The sequence below is a fragment of the Podarcis tiliguerta genome, assembly GCF_965153285.1.
Source record: "Podarcis tiliguerta genome assembly, chromosome: 1".
Classification (NCBI taxonomy): Eukaryota; Metazoa; Chordata; class Lepidosauria; order Squamata; family Lacertidae; genus Podarcis; species Podarcis tiliguerta.
In genome coordinates this window covers 6,319,908-6,340,214 of record NC_139534.1, presented here as the reverse complement: position 1 = coordinate 6,340,214, position 20,307 = coordinate 6,319,908, and the positions used below count along the sequence as shown (strand labels likewise).

General features: G+C 44.6%; 1 protein-coding gene across 8 annotated transcripts in view; it reads left to right on the top strand.

Annotated features, from left to right (window-relative positions):
- Positions 1-15,373, top strand: part of PIKFYVE (phosphoinositide kinase, FYVE-type zinc finger containing) — a 107,190-nt gene extending 91,817 nt beyond the window's left edge. For 6 of the 8 annotated variants that reach the window (XM_083400443.1, XM_083400446.1, XM_083400440.1 and 3 more), the window contains 7 exons: positions 409-468; positions 3,276-3,452; positions 4,354-4,457; positions 4,949-5,077; positions 8,031-8,292; positions 8,749-8,823; positions 11,002-15,373. In XM_083400443.1, the coding sequence (XP_083256569.1) occupies positions 409-468; positions 3,276-3,452; positions 4,354-4,457; positions 4,949-5,077; positions 8,031-8,292; positions 8,749-8,823; positions 11,002-11,117 (923 nt within the window). In that variant the 3' untranslated portion in view covers positions 11,118-15,373. The remainder of the gene's footprint in view (positions 1-408; positions 469-3,275; positions 3,453-4,353; positions 4,458-4,948; positions 5,078-8,030; positions 8,293-8,748; positions 8,824-11,001) is intronic. The other 2 variants (XM_083400442.1, XM_083400445.1) reach the window with 1 other exon arrangement.
- The last annotated feature ends 4,934 nt before the right edge of the window (positions 15,374-20,307 follow it).

Here is a 20,307-nt window from a genome sequence, read left to right as displayed (position 1 = left end):
ATTTTGACTCTTGCTGCATCTAGCAACAGTATTCAGTTTTAGCTTTGGGAAATGATTAGTGTGTCTTTTTGCTGGAGAAAAATAGGGCCTCTGTTGACCTGCAAGAACAACTGAAAGGTTGCATCCCTGGTGAGCCAGCGTGGTGTAGTGGTTAAGAGCAGTAGTCTCGTAATCTGGGGAACCGGATTCACTTCCCCGCTCCTCCACACGCAGCTGCTGGGTGACCTTGGGCCAGTCACACTTCTCTGAAGTCTCTCAGCCCCACTCACCTCACAGAGTGTTTGTTGTGGGGAGGAAGGGAAAGGAGAATGTTAGCCGCGTTGAGACTCCTTAAGGGGAGTGAAAGGCGGGATATCAAATCCAAACTCTTCTTCTTCTTCTGGTCCCATTTTCTGTTTGCTCTTTTAGATGAAGCAGATGGAGGGGATGCACAAAAGAAACAGCTGGGAAATCCACATGTTGAACTCCGTAAGTAGGAACCTCTTTTGGAGCCAGAATTGAGAGCGGGGAGCGCAGAGGCAAATGAATCGTCTCCTCTGACAAGTCCCTTGTTGATCAGAATTACAGATGCTCTCTCTAATCTTGAATGTATTTCATGGAACCGACTTCCACAAATATCTGAAAGGGGGCAGCGGTGTTTCTAAGTACATTACGACCACATTCACACCATGCATTTAAAGCACTGTGGTACCACTTTAAATAGTCATGGCTTCCTGCAAAGAATCCTGGGGAATGTAGTTTGTTAAGAGTGCTAAGAGAGCTGGTCCAATACATTTTGGCACCTGAGGCTAACCTTGAAATGGCACACATACCTCAGCCAGGGAAGAAGGGGTGAGTGAAGATCTACACCAGGAGCAAGGGTGAGAGGAGGTCAGCAGTGCCTGCTGTTGCCCCAAAGGCTGCTGTATCTGCTGCCCCTGGGGATCCTGTGGTCTGAAGCAGTCGCCTCACCTTGCCCCATGAGTGAGCCGGTCCTGGCACTCAGAGTTGTGAGGAGACTGCTGTTGCCGTCTTAGAGCTACAGTTCCGAATGCGGTTTAACAATGAATCCCTCTATAATAATAATAATAATAATAATAATAATAATAATAATAATAATAAAAATTTTATTTATACCCCGCCCTCCCCAGCCAAAGCTGGGCTCAGGGCGGCTAACAACAATAAAAACAATCCAACATTCTAAAAACTTTTCACCATAAAATCAATCAGAAACAAATTGATGGCAACCAGCAAGCAGGACCCTGTGCAGATTGCCAGAGGAGGGGGTCAGGCTGTGCCCTGACCAAAGGCCTGGTGGAACAGCTCTGTCTTACAGGCCCTGCGGAAAGATGCCAAGTCCCGCAGGGACCTAGTCTCTTGTGACAGAGCGTTCCACCAGATTGGTGCCACAGCCGAGAAAGCCCTGGCTCTAGTTGAGGCCAGCTTAACCTCTCTGAGGCCTGGGACCTTCAGGATGTTTTTATTTGCAGACCGTAGGTTTCTCTGTGGGGCATACCAGGAGAGGCGGTCCCGCAGGTACGAGGGTCCTAGGCCGTATAGGGCTTTAAAGGTTAAAACCAGCCCCTTAAACCTGATCCTGTACTCCACCGGGAGCCAGTGCAGCTGGTATAGTACTGGATGAATATGCAGGAAACACTGGGAATTGTAGCTCTGTGAGCAGAATAGAAATCTAACAACAACTCATAGCAGCCTTAGCAAGCTACAGCTCCCAGAATTCTTTGGGGGGAAGCCATGACTGTTTAAAATGGCATCATAGTGCTTTAAATTTATGGTGTGGATGTGGCCTGCTTGGATAAGAAGTTGGTTATTTTTGCCACTTGCAAACTAAGCATAGCTCTGTAAGACATCCCTTGCTTATGCACCAGTGCTGTTTATTCCCGGTGGCCTCTCAGAATCAGAAGACCGAGGCGTATCGTAAACTAGCAGCAGACTTTGCTCAGGACTTGCCATCGCATTCTTGAGTCAGCCAGAACTGCTCACTAGCCAAGTGAAAGAGGAGTCTTGTCAGCTTGGCTTTCCGTATGGCAGCTGATAAGATGAATCTGTGACCCGAGAAGTCTAAGCTTTTATTGGCTTTTAAGATGCACATATCTCACTGCATTGGGCTATCTGAATAGAGATCTGCAAAGATTTGTACTGGTGCATTTAGATATTTTTGCTGCCTTATCACGAAGGTTCAGAGCAAGCTTTTACACTTACTGTATTTTTCGCTCCATAGGGCGCACCCAGTTTTTAGGGGGGGAAATCAAGAAAAATAATCTTATTCCCCCCCAGCCCCAAAGAGCAGCGTACAGGATGCGCACAACCTCTCCCTGCCGGAGGGGTTGCGCGCGGCTATGGCACAAGCCAAGGCAGCCAGCGGGATGGATCCCGCTGGCTGCTTTGGCTTCCTAATTAGCCCCACGCAACCTCTCCCTCCTGGGAGAAGCTGCGCAGGGCTAAAGAAGCCATAGCCCCGTGCAGCTTCTCCCTGCCGGAGGGGTTGCATGGGGCTAAAGAGGAAGCCAAAGCCTTGTGCCATAGCCCCATGCAACCCCTCTGGCAGGGAGAAGCTGCACGGGACTAAAGAAGCCATATCCACGTGCACCCGCTCCCTGCCGGAGGGGCTGCGCGCGGCTATCCCTGAAGCCTGGAGAGCGAGAGGGGTCGGTACGCACCGATGCCTCTCGCTCTCCAGGCTTCAGCAAAAGCAACGCGAAGCTTCCGGAGCGCAGGGGGAGCGCTCCCTCTGCGCTTCGGAGGCTTAGCATTGCTATCGCTGAAGCCAAGGAGCCTGCATTCACTCCATAGGACGCACACACATTTCCCCTCAACTTTTGGAGGGGAAAAAGTACATCCTATAGAGCGAAAAATACGGTAGATATTTGTGTTGCTTGGCATGCCAAATAATTGGATAAACTCCAGCCATGACAATGCAGCCTCAATGAAATGCTTTTGCTGCAGACTCTACAGTTCTACATTTGTGATGCTCCTGAAAATATGTTGCAGCATGTCATTGTCATATAAACGATCTAGACCTGAAGATTGTGGTAGAATGTAGTGACTGAACCAAAGATCCAGTGGCAGATTCTGGTCCAGAGGGACACTGGGTCATCCAGCGGAGGGTTCCTGTGGGGCTCAGACGTGTAGAAGAATCTGCCACCAACTGGAGTTAGGGTGGAGGAATGGGTGGAGGAATGTAAGCATTTTGAAAAGAGGAGACCTTAAATATGGGTGAGGATCTCTTCTAGGAGAAGGATCTTCCATGGCCTCTCTGCCTCCGTGTTTTTCCACAGAATTCTCTGATGCCAATGCCAAGTTCTACTGCCGGATTTACTACGCGGGAGAGTTCCACAAAATGCGTGAAGTGATACTAGGGAGCAGCGAAGAAGATTTTATCCGTTCCCTCTCTCACTCTCTGCCCTGGCAGGCACGGGGAGGAAAATCTGGAGCTGCTTTTTATGTGACTGAAGGTAAGTGACTGGCCTCTCGCTCGTCCCTTTGTGTAAGCGCTTACTCTTGTCTTTTATTCCACAGGGATGAATCGTGCAAGGTGTAATGAGGGAACGTTCTTTCATATGTGGTGGACCTGTAAAAGGGTAAAAGAGTATTGGGAAATAATTGATAATGAATTGAAAAAAATGTTTAAAAGCACTTTTCCAAAAAAACAACCACCAGAGTCCTTTCTGTTGGGGATAATTCAGATGGAAATTCCCAGATGTCAAAAAATGTTATTTATTTATGCCGCTATTGTGGCCTGTGTTTTCTTAGCCCCAAATCAGAAAATGAGCGAGGTTCCAACCAAAAACGATTGGCAACTTAAACTGATGGAATAAGCGCAGCTTGCGGACCTAACCCATAGAATAAGAGAACAAGAAAAACACATGTTTAAAGAAGATTGGAAAATGTTAATTTTAATATAAGGAGGGAAATTGTGTACTTTTGAAAACGTGGGCAGCATTAAGATAATTCAACAGTGTAAATAGATTTTGATGGATGTAATAATGGAATACTGAATGGTCTAGTTTATATAAAAAATGCAGGGATTTGTGTTATGCAAAATGGGCCACAGAAAGAGAAGAAGGGAAGTGATTGATATTTTAAGGTTGTTTAAGTGAGTATTTTAAATTGTAAAACAGAAGATTTAATAAAAAATATGTTTTTTTAAAAAAAGAATTGTGCAAGGTCAGTACATTCCGAGCCAGCTCTCTGCTGACATCCTAACTACCTAAAACTGAAACTTGGTTTCAGAACCATAGTTTTCACAAGGAACTGGGCTTTAGATGGTGATTTGTGAAAGGGCCAGATAATTTTGCATAGTGACATTTGTTTGTTTTAAAAGTACATCATGCATCAATGCACATTCTCCCCTAGATGACCGATTTATCTTGAAGCAGATGCCTCGCCTTGAAGTCCAGTCCTTTCTAGACTTCGCCCCACACTATTTCATGTACATCACTAACGCGGTTCAGCAAAAGGTAAGAGGCACGACGTGTTCTCCCTTGGCTTTAATCTTGATACAGTGGTACCTCGCAAGACGAATGCCTCGCAAGACGAAAAACTCGCAAGACGAAAGAGTTTTTTGTTTTTTGAGTTGCTTTGCAAGATGAATTTCCCTATGGGCTTGCTTCGCAAGACGAAAACGTCTTGTGCCTTCCGTCAATGCATTCCTATGGGAAACCATCAATGCATTTCCTATGGGAAACTGTGCTTCGCAAGACGAAAAAATCACAACAGAATTCGCGGAACGAATTAATTTCGTCTTGCAAGGCACCACTGTACTTGCTGCCTGGCTTTGGTTGTTGTTAGACTACAACTCCCATCATTCCTAACTGTTTGCCATGGCTGTCGGAGATCATGGAGGACAAATCTAGAGAAACTGTGCTGTACGTATTTAGGTGCATTTCATTTGTGAGCTGAAACGGCAGCAACTTTTCACTCGGCAAATCAACTGTCTCCTCTATCTCAGAAGCCAACGGCTTTGGCCAAGATTCTTGGGGTTTACCGGATTGGTTACAAGAACTCTCAGAACAACACGGAGAAGAAGCTTGACCTGTTGGTCATGGAAAACCTCTTCTATGGCAGAAAGATGGCTCAGGTGAGAAAAGGCTCACTGGCAAAGTGGTAAGCTTGCCCCTGCGTTGGAAACTCTTGCATTAGGAGAGGCGGCAAAGCTGCTAGCAGCAGTTGGTTGCACACGGAGCTGTTCTGCACTTGCCTGGATTATGTGCATTGGACTTTGTCCGTCTTCCTCCTCCAAAGGTTTTACACCAGTCACTTGGCTTTGAGGGCCAGCCATACCTCCTCACAGCATTGTGACCTCCAACATGCACATGTGCGTACATGAAATAAGTCCTTGTTTCATGAAAGCAGACACAGCTTCATAGTCCCAGGGGAAAATATTGTTGGCTATTTGCAGTATGGTAGTGCTGCAGAGTTATAGGGACGCGGGTGGCGCTGTGGGTTAAAGCCTCAGCACCTAGGACTTGCTGATCGAAAGGTCGGTGGTTCGAATCCCCGCGGCGGGGTGCGCTCCCGTTGTTCGGTCCCAGCGCCTGCCAACCTAGCAGTTTGAAAGCACTCCCGGGTGCAAGTAGATAAATAGGGACCGCTTACTAGCGGGAAGGTAAACGGCGTTCCGTGTGCGGCACTGGCTCGCCAGATGCAGCTTGTCACGCTGGCCACGTGACCCGGAAGTGTCTGCGGACAGCGCTGGCTCCCGGCCTTTAGAGTGAGATGAGCGCACAACCCTAGAGTCTGGCAAGACTGGCCCGTATGGGCAGGGGTACCTTTACCTTTACCTTAGCGCTGCAGAGAGCTTGCTGGGGAGACCATGCATTAAAAAGGGACTCAAAAATAACCAAGGTTTTAATTACAAAAACAAAAACTCCTTTTACACTAAATACATTAACAAACAAAAACGACCCAACCACCAACCCATCCCCCAGGGTAATGGCAGATCTAGGTGCTGCTCCTTATATACTACACCCAATTCCTGACACAGCTTAATCAATGCAACTCAGCAGCACTTGCTATGTTTCACAGCTGTAAATCTGGGTCTCGTTAGTTTGCTCTGGCCCCTTAAAGACATACACATCGGGTGGAACAATGATGAACCTTTACATTTAAAGAAACCATTCAAACTACTTCTGACCCTGAGGACAGCGAAACAATAGAAATCGGTTGCTAGTAGTAGCTAGGATTCTGCATTTCCTTCCAAATGGCTGTTCTGATTTCCTTAAACTTCAGTATGTGGCAGCCAGCATATTCCCACTCTCTCTCTCTCTACACACACACACACACTTTATATTTTTTATGAAATTAAAATAGCAGTGGCTTGAATTCCTGACAGGAGGTGAGGAATCTCCCTGCTCTTCTGTCAGATGCTCTTCTGTCACCCAAAATACTTAGTGGATGCCAGGCTTGGAATTACCATGAGAAATGGTTATATTTCTCTGCTCTTTTTTCGTTTTGTGGCTGGAAGAGCAGAGGCTGCTGGCGTTACTTTTTAAGTCCCATGTTCATGCACCTGCAGCTGTGCAGAGGTTTGAGCACGGTGTGCAGCCGCTGGGATTCTCCAGAGGTTTAATTTCACCCCCAAAGGCACACTCCATTGTCTCTTGAGGCAAATTGATGCCAACAGGGCACTGCCCACTCTAACTTCACCCACTCTGATACTGAGGGGAAGCAATTTGAGGTGCTAGTTTAGAGACTTGCGATAATACTGATAATAGCAGTAGACCTGCTAATAGATAGTAATTTTTTAAATGAATTTCTCAATAAAATAGTTATGTGTAACAAACCTTTCTATTCCCCCGCCCCCCCGATTAAGGTAGTGAGGAGTTGGGGGACTTCCCTTATTAAGTTAACCAACTGCTGTTGCCCTAGGAGTGCTGCCATTCTGAGGCAGTGTTATAAACTGAGACATGAAAGCTAAATGGCACCTTAAACCTAGGTTACGGGCGCAACAACGGAATGACTAGGTGCATTTTTTTAATGATAAGAACACAAAGCTGAAAATGTGAACTGCAGCTAAAATATTATGTTCAATTTTAGCATGGTCTAGTCCTTCCCTGGCCCACCCCCCTAATATTCTGAAGAGGGTCTCTTCTCCGGTCTTCAGAGAGTAACTGGAAGTTGGGAGGCAGAAAAGGGTCCCCCTTTCCTTCCACTCCGCAGTTTTAATCTGAAATTTTAGGCGCAGCACTGCGCCCAGAGCTCAGAAACGGCTTGCGCTGATGAAATCTCCTGTCACAAAATGCGCCTAGAACAATGGGAGTTTCATCGATGGAACAAGATTGGAAAAAATTTAAAGTATATTTACAGAAATATTGCAAAATTAATGAATGTTAGAAGTATATTGGAATGAAGATATATGGTTTTAGCAGAAGGGCTATTAAGAATTATATGAATATTAAGTGTTAATGTGATAAAGTGGAAAATTTAAAGTTAAATTGTGTTAGGATAAATTATAGAATAAAAATTGAAGAGGAGGGAAAGGATTTGTTGAACCAGATAATTTGAACTAGAATACAAAAAAGGGAGGTGGGAGGAAGTCGAGGAAATAAGCAAATGAAAGATACAGATATGAAATTTGGATGTGTGTTTAATTTTTTTTGTTTTGTTTTTTGTTGTATTGTTGTATTGTATTGTTGATATATTGTCTGTTTAATGTATGTATTGTTTTTTCTTTTTTATAACTATAAAACATTTAATAAATATTATTTAAAAAAAAATAGTACAATGGGAGTTTCAGACATTATTCTGAGGGAAGTCATTTCAAACTCCCCTGTCACAGTAAACGACAGTTTCTAGTTTACTGTGAACACAGAGATCGCTGCCTGCCTTGCTCCTTCCTTGCAGCCAAGATTTGTTCTTGGCTTACTAAGCCTGGTTTGGAGCGAGACAAGGCACTTTTCCTTTTGAGACCCACCACTGAGCCAAGCACCATGGTTTGATGCTCCTGCTCACAGTGGGGGAGGAGCAAAACAGGAGGCACCTCGCAGGATAAACCGTGGTTTGCCATAACCTGCTGTCTCTTCTGCTGCTAGGTTTTTGACCTGAAAGGCTCCTTACGGAACAGGAATGTGAAGACGGACACAGGGAAAGAGAGCTGCGATGTTGTTCTGCTGGATGAAAACCTCTTGAAGCTTGTGCGGGACAACCCCTTATACATCCGTTCTCACTCCAAGGCCGTGCTCAAAGCTTCCATCCACAGCGATTCCCATTTCCTTTCCAGCCATCTCATCATTGATTATTCTCTTCTTGTGGGCCGGGATGATACCTCCGACGAACTTGTGGTTGGGATTATTGGTACGTAACCTTTCGACCCCAAAAACCCGTGGGGTGGCTGCCCGTGCGAGAAGATCTTCCCATCATTTAGGTACCACACGGAGTCCGCTTGGGGCCGCCTAGACATGGGTGCTGCTCCACACAGCAGACTCAGATCCCATGCACACCACACGATTAAACCGCACCACTTCCTCGAAAGAATCCTGGGAACTGTGCTCACGGTGCTGGGAACTGTAGCGTAGCGCTGTGAGGGGTAAACTGCGTTCCTGGGATTCCCAGGAATACGCCACATTCCCTCAGTGCATCTAGGCGATCAGCTTGAAAACGATATGGGTGAATAGCATTGCAGAAGGTGCGGGGAGATGGTGCCATATAGGCAGAAGGAACTGTGAAAGGGTAAAGACTGCTAATGGTACCGATTCTGTGGAGCATCAAAACCTCTGTAGCTCACTCATGCTCCTTATCTTTTTGTTACAGATTACATTCGCACATTTACTTGGGACAAAAAGCTTGAGATGGTGGTTAAGTCAACAGGCATTTTAGGAGGACAAGGTGAGTCTTAATTCTTAGCTATCAATACATACACTGTGATTTGTTCCTCTTCGCCTCTTATTCCAGTTCTCCTGTAAGTATAAATATGCAACCGTGTGTATGTATATATATACCGTATTTTTTGCACCATAACACTCACTTTTTTCCTCCTAGAAAGTAAGGGGAAATGTCTGTGCGTGTTATGGAGCGAATGCCTGCGGGTGGCGGGGGGGATCTGCTGCAGTCGTGAGCAGAGGATCCATGGTTCCCCTTCCTTCCCTCCTCCGTGGTTACAAAGCATGGATCCACATGGATCCTCAGGATTTTTGCATTGGGCTACTCCAAACTCACTGTCAGATCACATGTCTGTGGCCACAGCATGAACCACAAAAATCATATATCCACTATTTCGTTTAGAATATTTTTTTTCTTGTTTTCCTCCTCTAAAAACTATGTGCGTGTTATGGTCTGATGCGTGTTATAGAGTGAAAAATACGGTGTGTGTGTGTGTGTGTGTGTGTGTGTATATATATATATATACATATATATATGTGTGTATATATATATATATATATATGTGTGTGTGTGTGTGTGTGTGTGTATATATATATATATATACATATATATGTGTGTGTGTATATATATCTATATATCTATATATGTGTGTGTGTGTGTGTGTGTGTATAAGTGCCAAATGGTGAATAACCCTTTTAAGTAATACATTCTTAAGGGTAACATTTAAGGGCCTGAATTTATTTTTATTTTTCCATTAAGAATAAAGATTCCTAGTTCTTCCACTACTACCAGCTTTGGTGTTCAAAACTACTTTGGTGTAGTTGTTTTGAAATCAGGGGTCCATGTCTTTTCACCAGATTACTAAGGAGGGGGAGCAAGAGACCCAGACCCATTATTCTTTGTCCTTTCTCTCTCCCTCCCCCCCCCCCCAAAAAAAAGGAGGAAAAAAGATGTGGGCTCCAGAGAGGTCATGTGAATGAAATAGAAGGAAACTTGGAATATGGGAGTTGAGGGTTTGATTAAGGGTCCCCATACCTCCCCCTCCACAAATAATTTGAACGCTCATCCAGGTCCGTTACTTCAAATGTTGACTTGGGAGCATTAATCAAAACAGTTTGGAGGATACCGTAGATCTCCTTTCCTGGTGGGGATACCGTAGATCTCCATTTCCTGGAGGAATAAATTTGCTTATTAGAATTCTTTCCTTGGCTGGTCCTAAATACTTCCTTGGAAGTCCCGTCCCGTCAATGTGACATCATAACCTTTGAGCAGAAGCACAGTGCTTCAAAATGTCATGCTGCTAAAAATGATTGGATACTTAGCTCTGTTTGATAGAGATGGCAATTATGTAAAGCGCAGAAGATATTTCTTAGGCATGGCTGTTGCCTGCAGCCTAAGAATAAATATGGTTCCAGTTGTCAGGTTTACCACAAAATATGTGCTTATACATTCTCTAAATGGGGTGGGGAGCAGAGAGGGAATAATCCTCTGGGATTTTTGCCCTGCCGATGTGGATTTTACAGTCCTCGTAACATGAGGTCTTGAGTTTTGCAGGCCCCTTGTCAAAGAGAATCTAAAGACTGGGCGGTACTGAACATTTTGCACTAGCACAATACGATTTCCCCTCTCTCCATCCCCTCATCAGCTCCTGAGGGAAAACCCAGAACAGATTTAGGTGGTGGGGGGAGGGGGAAAGAATGTTCTGCAATTCTCCACTAGGATGCAACCTGTAACTTGTGGCGTATACGACAGATTAAAGGTAAGGTACCCCTGCCCGTACAGGCCAGTCTTGACAGACTCTAGGGTTGTGCGCCCATCTCACTCAAAGAGGCCGGGGGCCAGCGCTGTCCGCAGACACTTCCGGGTCACATGGCCAGCGTGACATCGCTGCTCTGGCGAGCCAGAGCCAGAGCCGCACACGGAGCGCCGTTTACCTTCCCGCTAGTAAGCGGTCCCTATTTATCTACTTGCACCCGGGGGTTCTTTCAAACTGCTAGGTTGGCAGGCGCTGGGACCGAGCGACGGGAGCGCACCCCGCCGTGGGGATTCGAACCGCCGACCTTTCAATCGGCAAGCCCTAGGCGCTGAGGCTTTAGCCCACAGCGCCACCCGCGTCCCTATATGACAGATTAGTTATTCCTAAAGTTAATTTCTAAGACAATTTTTTTCTCTGCCGTAAATTAGGTAAGATGCCAACAGTAGTATCTCCAGAACTGTACCGGACGAGGTTTTGTGAAGCAATGGACAAGTATTTTTTGATGGTGCCAGATCACTGGACAGGGCTGGGCCTGAACTGCTAAGGTAAGGCACCTCCTCAGGGGGTGGGACGGGACGCCGCCTTCTGATTAATTAGTAAAGAACTCGAGCGAAGGCTGTCTTCCACACATCCAGCCCCCAACTCAGTGTCTTCAATAGCAGCTAAAAGATCTCCAGCCACTGCCTGCAGAAACTGCCGTATCAAAAGAAGCAAGTCTGCACTTTAGGTGCTGGAATGTTAACGGAAGAGGCCGGAGGAGAGCCTTCTGAATCTGAGCGGGACTCTATCTTTGGAAAGACACAGGCGATCCCATCAAATAGATCAGCCAGGATGAGCCTTCCGCAGATTACGGCAAATCCCACTGGAGTTCGTGATGACGTCTTACACAGAATAAAGTGTCTTAATAGCAAATAACAGTGGGCATGTTGTCCCCGAATCAGACTGCTGCAGCTTGTTGCAGTGAGGATATTACAGTCTCTTTAAAAAGCATCACAATCATGAGGAGTTCTGTACATCTCTTACAAATGCCGCTGCTGTCACAAGGTTTGGTTTTCTGTTAAGCTTCCTCTCTGTTATGCACTGATGTTGTTTTGCAGCTTTCCATGAGCAGTATTAGAGGATTTTACCAGCATTCCACTCCCATCACCTGAAGCCTTGCTTTTAATGGTGTCAAACTTCCAGGCAGTCAAATATTTTACTGAAGGGCAACTTCAGTAATGGCAGCTTGGATTTTAGTGTACAGCGGTAAATAGAGCTGCCCTCTTTTCAAATGAAATACACTAGCGAAACAAATTTTCTCCAAGAAGGTCCTTGACTAGCTACTGCATTTGTGTATTGAAAAGACCGCCTCCCCCATCGACGAGTTGCACTTTGTTGTTTTTCGGTAGTACTCCCCCCTTTAAATGGCTGCCTTAAAGAATCAAGTCTGTAGCATCCTTCTCCCGGGTTTGGTTTTGTTTTTCATTTCAGCACCATTTTGTAGAACATAATGGGTCTCTCTACTGAACACACACAGGTTGTGTAAACAGACCTGGCTGATTAAACAATCATTCCTTTGACACTAGGTGCTCTGAACAAACAGCTGAACTTAGATGGTGTGAGTCAGCCATAGGTATGTGGAGATTGGGGTGTTTTTACTACCTGGGAATAAGCACTTACGATTAGTTTTTTTTGTAAATAGGAAACATTTACTTTATTTTTTACATAATAACGGCCAGTAAAAATAAGGGTGTGTTGTAGTTAAGGAGGCACGGCGGACATTGTCCCCGAACCTTAAGAGTTGTCTGGAATATTGGTTTGAGCACAGATTGTATGCAATGGCTGAGATTAGTTTACCTTTGTAGTCCCTCTTCTCCCTGCAGCAGGATTCCCCAAACCAAGGATGGAGAGGATTTTGGCCCTCCAGATATTGTTCCCCTATGACCCCATCCGCTCCAGCTGGCATGGCCAGTGCTCAGCCACATTGGGAGTTGTTGTCCTAGCATCCTCCGGGTTTCCCAACCCTTTGGCTACAAACCATTATGAGTGAAAAGTCTATGGCCATAATAAGCAGCACTGCTGCGTTACCTCCCTGTAAAAACCTCCCACTCAACATATGTGACCCCCTGTATCATGTAAAGTGGGCAGAGTTCTCTGTTGAAAGCCAAGAAGCCATCTTAAAAGCACATCCATTAAGCCAGGCAGGCGTATAGGGTGAGAACGTTGACCTCTGTACATCAGTTAGGAGTTTAGTTCTGGCTTAGGTTGACAATGAAAGCACAGAGCTGTCATATCTGGGGTGTACGCTGGCCTGTTACAGCCTTCCCCAAACTGGTCTGCCCCAGATGTTCTGCACTACCAGCACCCATCAGAACCCAGCTGGCATGGCCAATATTCAGGGGGTTGTACTCCAAAACTTTGGAGGGCATCAGATTGGGGAATTGTGTGGGTTTTCTTCCCCCCCAGTGTACACCTTGGAGGAACGATCCAACTCTTAATTTGATCTCCAGCCATTGTATTATTTTGCTTTGTTCAAGTCTGCAGTTGTAAGAGTTTATATATGAAACCTGATAACCAGTTTCAATAAATGAGAATTGTAGCTGCGCTTCGGCCGCTTTTACATTCCCTATTTCTCTGCTGACCTTCAGCTTTGAGTGCTTTGAAAACATTCCTTAATTAAGAAAGATGCTGTCATCCACCCGAGTTTCTAGTTTAATTAGCAGTATTAACACCAAGCCAGAATAAATGTTAAAGTCGGGGTTGACTTGCTGCTTGAGTTTTCAAGAACAAAGTCACCTTCCTGGGAGGGGGGAGCTGCTTCCAAAATAGTTTTGGTAACTGGCAGGTTTATATGCTATAACTATATTTGTTATGGGCCAGGCTGCATGTTGCAGGACAGTTTATTTCATTCATATTTTGATCCTGTTCATATGAGAAGCTCAGGATGGCTGTGGTGTGCCTTTGTTCTAAGAGCTGGGCTGGTAGAAAACTATTTGAACTGTTGGAGGGCTGCAAGTTGAGTTGAGTTGGAAAGGCCTGGCTTTGCCATCTCCCACCCTCTGCATGCTCCAATTCATGTGAATAGAGCAGAAATGTGGCCAAATGATGTCTCGTTCCATCCTAAGAAGCAGACCTCTGCTTAATGCTGACCAAGTCAGGTGTGTGTTGCTATTAGCTTAGTGGTTGTGCTGAAGAATCAAATGGCAAGTCCTTTGAGGGCAGGAGGAGGAAGACAAGCTGCCTTTGATTGCAAAGGCAGGGATATGGCATGCAAGAGGCCCTTGTCTCTAATCGCAGTGAAAAGCATTTTCACCAGCTCTTCCCACGTCTAGAAATGTGTGCCGGTTACAACCAGGGCAACTTGCTCTGAGAGAGAGGAGCAGGGTTCCTGGAGCATTTCCATGGTCTTATCCTGACAAGTAACATATTGCTGGTTGTTCGGATGCTGCCTTCGGATAGAGCTTTTGTGGGCAAGACTTGGGAGCGTTCAATGGATTTGTTAAAATGCATAGTGTGAGAGAGATTGATTCCGAGGCCTGGTCTGGACACACAACAGAAAGTGATGGTGGAATCCTGAAATGGTATCACCTCAGACTGAAGATGAGCTGCTGGCAGTCTAACTTCACAGCGTGTCCATGTTAAAAAAACAAAACCCTGTAGGGAGAAACTTAACACGCCAAGGCAAGAGGGTCCAGCTCATCTTTTCTTCCCAGCGTACTTTGGTTTGTTTTTTAGCATACAGCATTGAAAACGTGATCCCTGACCTATAGCATTGTTCACTCTGTTGTACACATAAGCAGACACTTGCACACAGAGTCTGTAATGAATATCTCTCTAGGACGAAGGTTGGTCCCTAGCACAATCATTGCTGGCTGAGGATGGACAAACAGCTGAAACTTGACGGCCTCTTTTTGTAACTTTTGCTAAGAAGTGGCGGGCTGGGGTTTTGCATCATCATAGGAACAAACTAAATACAAAGCAGCGGAGTTTGGCTAGGTTAGCTTAGCTTTTCTTTCCTAAATTGGCCTTTCAATTTCACGTTCTCCAGTACTGACCATCTGCATTTCCTATATGTAGAGTGTTGTTAAATATTTGCTGTTACACATTTAACTTCTATTGCTGCAAGTAGATTTTGAAGGACAGCCTACCTGTCCCAACGGGAACAGGCCTGAAACCTTTAGTGCCAAGCACCTGAAACTTGACAGGTTATTATGAAATTCCTGGCCTGTTTTTTGGGGGGTAAAAATCAGGTGCTAGCACAGCAGTATTTTCTAGAAGCATTTATGTTGTACAGTGTTCAAGTTTTGGACGGTGCAATAGGTTCCTTTTAATCTTGCCACGTGGATCCCACATATGACTCCATAACAGTAAATAACTGTCTACAACTTACTGAGCAGACGTGTTCTGTTAACTGTTGTTTTGTTGGGGAAAATAAGAATGGGTCATTTGATTTTGTTTGAGGTTTTTTGGCCTTTTTATGTTATTGTCTGTATAGTTCAGTCTGTAAATGGCAGGCCATGCTTCTCTGGAATGTGCCGGAAATGGCATTGTAGTGTATATGAACAGTTGAGGCCCAGGGGGAATGTTGCATTTGTGTTAAGATGCCACAAAATGGGGAAGGAGTAGAATCAATCTCTTTAAATACCGCACACTAGCTGTAAACTATATTGAAAGCACTTATTTAATGTATCATAATGTATATATTTGTACCCTACGTTGGTTATGGATGTATTTTTATGATATTGTCATGCTAAACTAATTATGTTGGCTCTTTCATTTACTAAATTGTACATAGACAGGAAATAAAGAGTATCTACTGTACCTTGCTGCTTTTATTACTGTCTCCGTGTGACAATCTACTTCGGACAGATGGGGTCTGGCTTAACTCCTGGGGTGCAAGAACCTGAGTTGCCTCTAGATACATAAACTTCAGGATGCAAAGTATTTTTCCGGGTTTCACCGCGCGCGCATGCGCAGAAGTGCTAAACCGCACCACGCACATGCGCAGAAGCGGTCCTCTGGTTGCAAATTCCTCAGGATGCGGCCGGACTTTGGAATGGATCCTGTTCACAACCGGAGGTGCCGCTGTAATAACCAGAACATGATATTCATTTTAAAAAATGTACACTTGTAGTTTGTGTGGGTACCGTACAGACATATTAAAATATGAGTCAGTTACTTCTGAGAAAAGTATTTACAGAATGCTTTAAAACATCAAAATGTATTTCTGCTTGACAGCCTCTATGAAGCAGACAATGATGGCAGCTGTAATAAAAACACACGTCAAAATCTTTCTAAGAATCTAGCCTTAAGGGCTTTCCTGACACAAAGTTAATTTTAACTAATGAAATGATGCATTAAGCCAGCCTTCTCCAGTCTGGTGGTAATTGTATTCCAAAACATCTGGAGAGGCCACCAGGTGGGTGAATCCTATGTTAGGCACTAGTATACAGACATCAAATCTATTTTTCTCTAGTATCTATGACAAAAGCAAAGGACATTTGAATTTCACAATCTGTTGCCACCAGCGCTGCCATTTCACGCTCTTGCTCTGGCAATCCTTTGTCCCAATTTTTCTCCGAAGTCTCTGTGTCCTCTTTAATTCCACTTCCCATTTCATCCTTCTCTGGTCCACTTTCAAAATTCACCATTTCATCTGTCTGAGCTCTTTTATTTGCTCATCAAACTTTTGCTGAAGGATTCCTACAGTCGATGGAATGTCCCAACAATGTATTTGCCATACCAAACACTCTTGAACCTACTAAGAATTCACTCTCTGCCTTAAGATGGACTCCGGTGAACAAAGCGAGGGATGTTTGAAGAACTCCACTGCAGATGTGTGCAAAGGCACTACGTCAACCATTATATTTTATACTGTTTTCTTTCATTTCTGTGTTCAAAAGTGTAAACATATTTTGGAAATGTCTATATGCATTTTTTTTAATGTACAGTGGTACCTCGCAAGACGAATGCCTCGCAAGACGAAAAGCTCGCGAGACGAAAGAGTTTCTTGTTTTTTGAGTTGCTTTGCAAGACGAATTTCCCAATGGGCTTGCTTCGCAAGACGAAAACGTCTTGTGCCTTTTTCTTAAAACCGTCAATGCATTCCTATGGGAAACCGTGCTTTGCAAGACAAAAAATTCACAAGACGAAAAAACTCGCAGAACGAATTAATTTCGTCTTGCGAGGCACCACTGTAAATGTTCATGCATCTGTATGGATTGTTTATGCCACCACCTCATCTTCTGGACAGAAGCCACCACTGAGCTTTAGGACTTGACATTCGATGTTGCCATAGCTGCATGTTCTTCACCAATGTGCAAATGTCGAAATGCCAGGTAATTCTGAGCCATGATTTCCAGAAAAAAGCTGTACTCTGATGCCGGACGTTTGATACTTGGAGCCATTCACATGTCTGCAAACTAGCATATTGAATATATAAGCAGATTCTTCCTAATTTACTTTTCTTTGGTGTGCACTAAAAACCCTAACCATTACAGTGGACGTTTGGGTTGCAAATGCGCAGAAGTGGGTTTGCCGCATGCGCAAAAGTGCTCTGCGCGCATGCACGGAAGCGCTCTACAGCACTGCATGCCTGCATGCACAGAACAAGCGAAGATTTCAGGATACGGTTGGGCATCTGGAACGGATCCCGTTCATAACCAGAGGTACCACTGTATATTACAAAATCTCAACTTTTCAATTCTGCCCTTAACGTATCTTAAGTCTTAGTGACTGTAATGAAAAATCATGTGTGTGTATATATATATAGCATTAACATTGGGAACAAAAAGCCAATGGGAGTTTTCTTTACAGACAACTTCTCTAGGGTTCCTAAATGTGGATTTTGAAACAATTGTGGGGAACCTTTGACTCTCCAGATGTTGGACCATTAGGTCCAGTCGTGATCGACTCTGGGGTTGTGGCACTCATCTTGCTTTATTGGCCGAGGGAGCTGGCGTACAGCTTCCGGGTCATGTGGCCAGCATGACTAAGCCGCTTCTGGCGAACCACAGCAGCACACGGAAACGCCATTTACCTTCCCGCTGGAGTGGTACCTATTTATCTACTTGCACTTTGATGTGCTTTTGAACTGCTAGGTGGGCAGCAGCAGGGACCAAGCAACGGGAGCAATGGGGATTCGAACCCTGGCCTTCTGATAGGCAAGTCCTAGGCTCTGTGGTTTAACTCACAGCGCCACCCGCGTCCCTAGCAATATGCTTGAGGGTGACCTTTATTTTCACTTGAATTAGGAAGGTTTCCAGTAGCAGAATGTGCAGATATATGTATTCTAAAGCCTCTGATGTCGCTTGATCTCATATACCATTTTCACTCCAAAGTCAAAATCAGAGCCTAGGAAACTTTGCATGACCCCCCTCTGGAAATTCATGTCACAGACACCTTTGAAGTTTGCAGAGACTTTTGCATTAAACATTCATCTTTTGCATTAATAAGGAGTCAACCTTCTGTTGGAATGTATGCCACTAATTAGGTGACTCTATAATGATCTTTCCATCTTAAGAGGTTGGCTTGCAGTTGAAGCAGGGATATAATTTTACCTTGAGGTAGGAGAAGATAAAGAGCCTTGCAGGATCAGGTGAAAGGCTTATCTAGGCTGGCATTCTTGTTTCCCACTGTGGTCCAAAAGATGCCTCTAGGAAATTGGGGGCTAGGCAATATCACTCTCCCTGCTTGTACTTCCTGGCAGCAGGTATTCAGAGGCCCATGGTCTCCCTCTGTGATAACCATCATGCCTAGAAGCCATTGAGAGTCTCAAATACAAGATGGGCGACACCTGGCTTGAGAGCAGTACATGTGAAAAGGATCTAGGAGTCTTGGTTGACCACAAACTTGACATGAGCCAACAGTGTGACGCGGCAGCTAAAAAAGCCAATGCAATTCTGGGTTGCATCAATAGGAGTATAGCATCTAGATCAAGGGAAGTAATAGTGCCACTGTATTCTGCTCTGGTCAGACCTCACCTGGAGTACTGTGTCCAGTTCTGGGCACCACAGTTCAAGAAGGACACTGACAAACTGGAAGGTGTCCAGAGGAGGGCAACCAAAATGGTCAAAGGCCTGGAAACGATGCCTTATGAGGAAGGGCTAAGGGAGCTGGGCATGTTTAGCCTGGAGAAGAGGAGGTTAAGGGGTGATATGATAGCCATGTTCAAATATATAAAAGGATGTCACATAGAGGAGGGAGAAAGGTTGTTTTCTGCTGCTCCAGAGAAGCGGACACGGAGCAATGGATGCAAACTACAAGAAAGAAGATTCCACCTAAACATTAGGAAGAACTTCCTGACAGTAAGAGCTGTTTGACAGTGGAATTTGCTGCCAAGGAGTGTGGTGGAGTCTCCTTCTTTGGAGGTCTTTAAGCAGAGGCTTGACAACCATATGTCAGGAGTGCTCTGATGGTGTTTCCTGCTTGGCAGGGGGTTGGACTCGATGGCCCTTGTGGTCTCTTCCAACTCTATGATTCTATGATTCTCCATGGATTTGTCTAATCTCCTTTTGAGGTAATATGGCAGCCATCGCTACATCTTTGTGGTCACAAATTTCATCTTAACTGTGTTGTGTGGAGATGTACTGCACTTCCTGTCCTGGATCTCCCAAAAATTCATCTTTATTGGATGACTCCAGGGGATATTATGAGGGAGAAAAACTTATCAGCTCTCCTTTTTCCAGACCATAATTTAAGACTTTATGATGCCCTTCCCTGCTTTTTCCCCAAACTAAGAAGTTCTCTCTTTTTTTGGAAATATATATATATATATATATTTACAAACAAAAAGTTATAACAATACCAAATATATAACCTTATATTGAGATTTCTCTGAATCTCCCAACTTCCTGGTCCTTCCCTCCATGAATCCAATTGTCAACTTCTTCATCTGCATATTATTTCACAATCCATGTATTGTATCTCTTCATATTAACCACAGTGTTGGTTACGTTACAAGTGTTATTAAAATGCTGCTAATGCTTTTATGTGCTTGCAGTGGTCTCGTAGGTCAATTTTAAATTTTTCCCATTCTTAAAGTTTTTGTTGTCTTGGTTTCCTGAGTTTTGCCATTTTGGCGGACTCCCAACGGCTTAATTTGCCATTCCTCTCTGACAGGGACTTTGTCTTCTTTCCATCTTTGGGCTAATAACTTCCATGCGGCTGTTGTCATGTACATAAGTCTTTTCTGTTCCTTTGGTATATCGGTACCTATAATTCCTAATAATAAACCTTCTGGTCTTGTTTTTTACAAAAGTTATTTTAAACATTATTGTCAGTTCATTATATATCATTTCCCAGAATGCTTTTATTACCTTACATGACCACCACATGTGATAAAAGGCACCTCCTTTCTCTTTATATTTCCAGCAAGTATTTGTATTTCTCGTATACATTTTTGGTAGCTTAAAAGGTAAAGGTAAAGGGACCCCTTACAGTTAAGCCCAATCGCGAACGACTCTGGGGTTGCAGCGCTCATCTCGCTTTACAGGCCGAGATAGCCGGTGTTTGTGCGCTCCATACAGTTTTTCCGGGTCATGTGGCCAGCATGACAAAGCCGCTTCTGGTGCAACAGAACACCGACACCAGAGCAGTGCACGGAAACGCTGTTTATCTTCCTGCCGGAGCGGTACCTATTAATCTACTTGCACTTTTTGGCATGCTTTCGAACTGCTAAGTTGGTAGGACCTGGGACTGAGCAACAGGAGTTCACCCCATTGCGGGGATTCGAACTGCCAACCTTTTGATCGGCA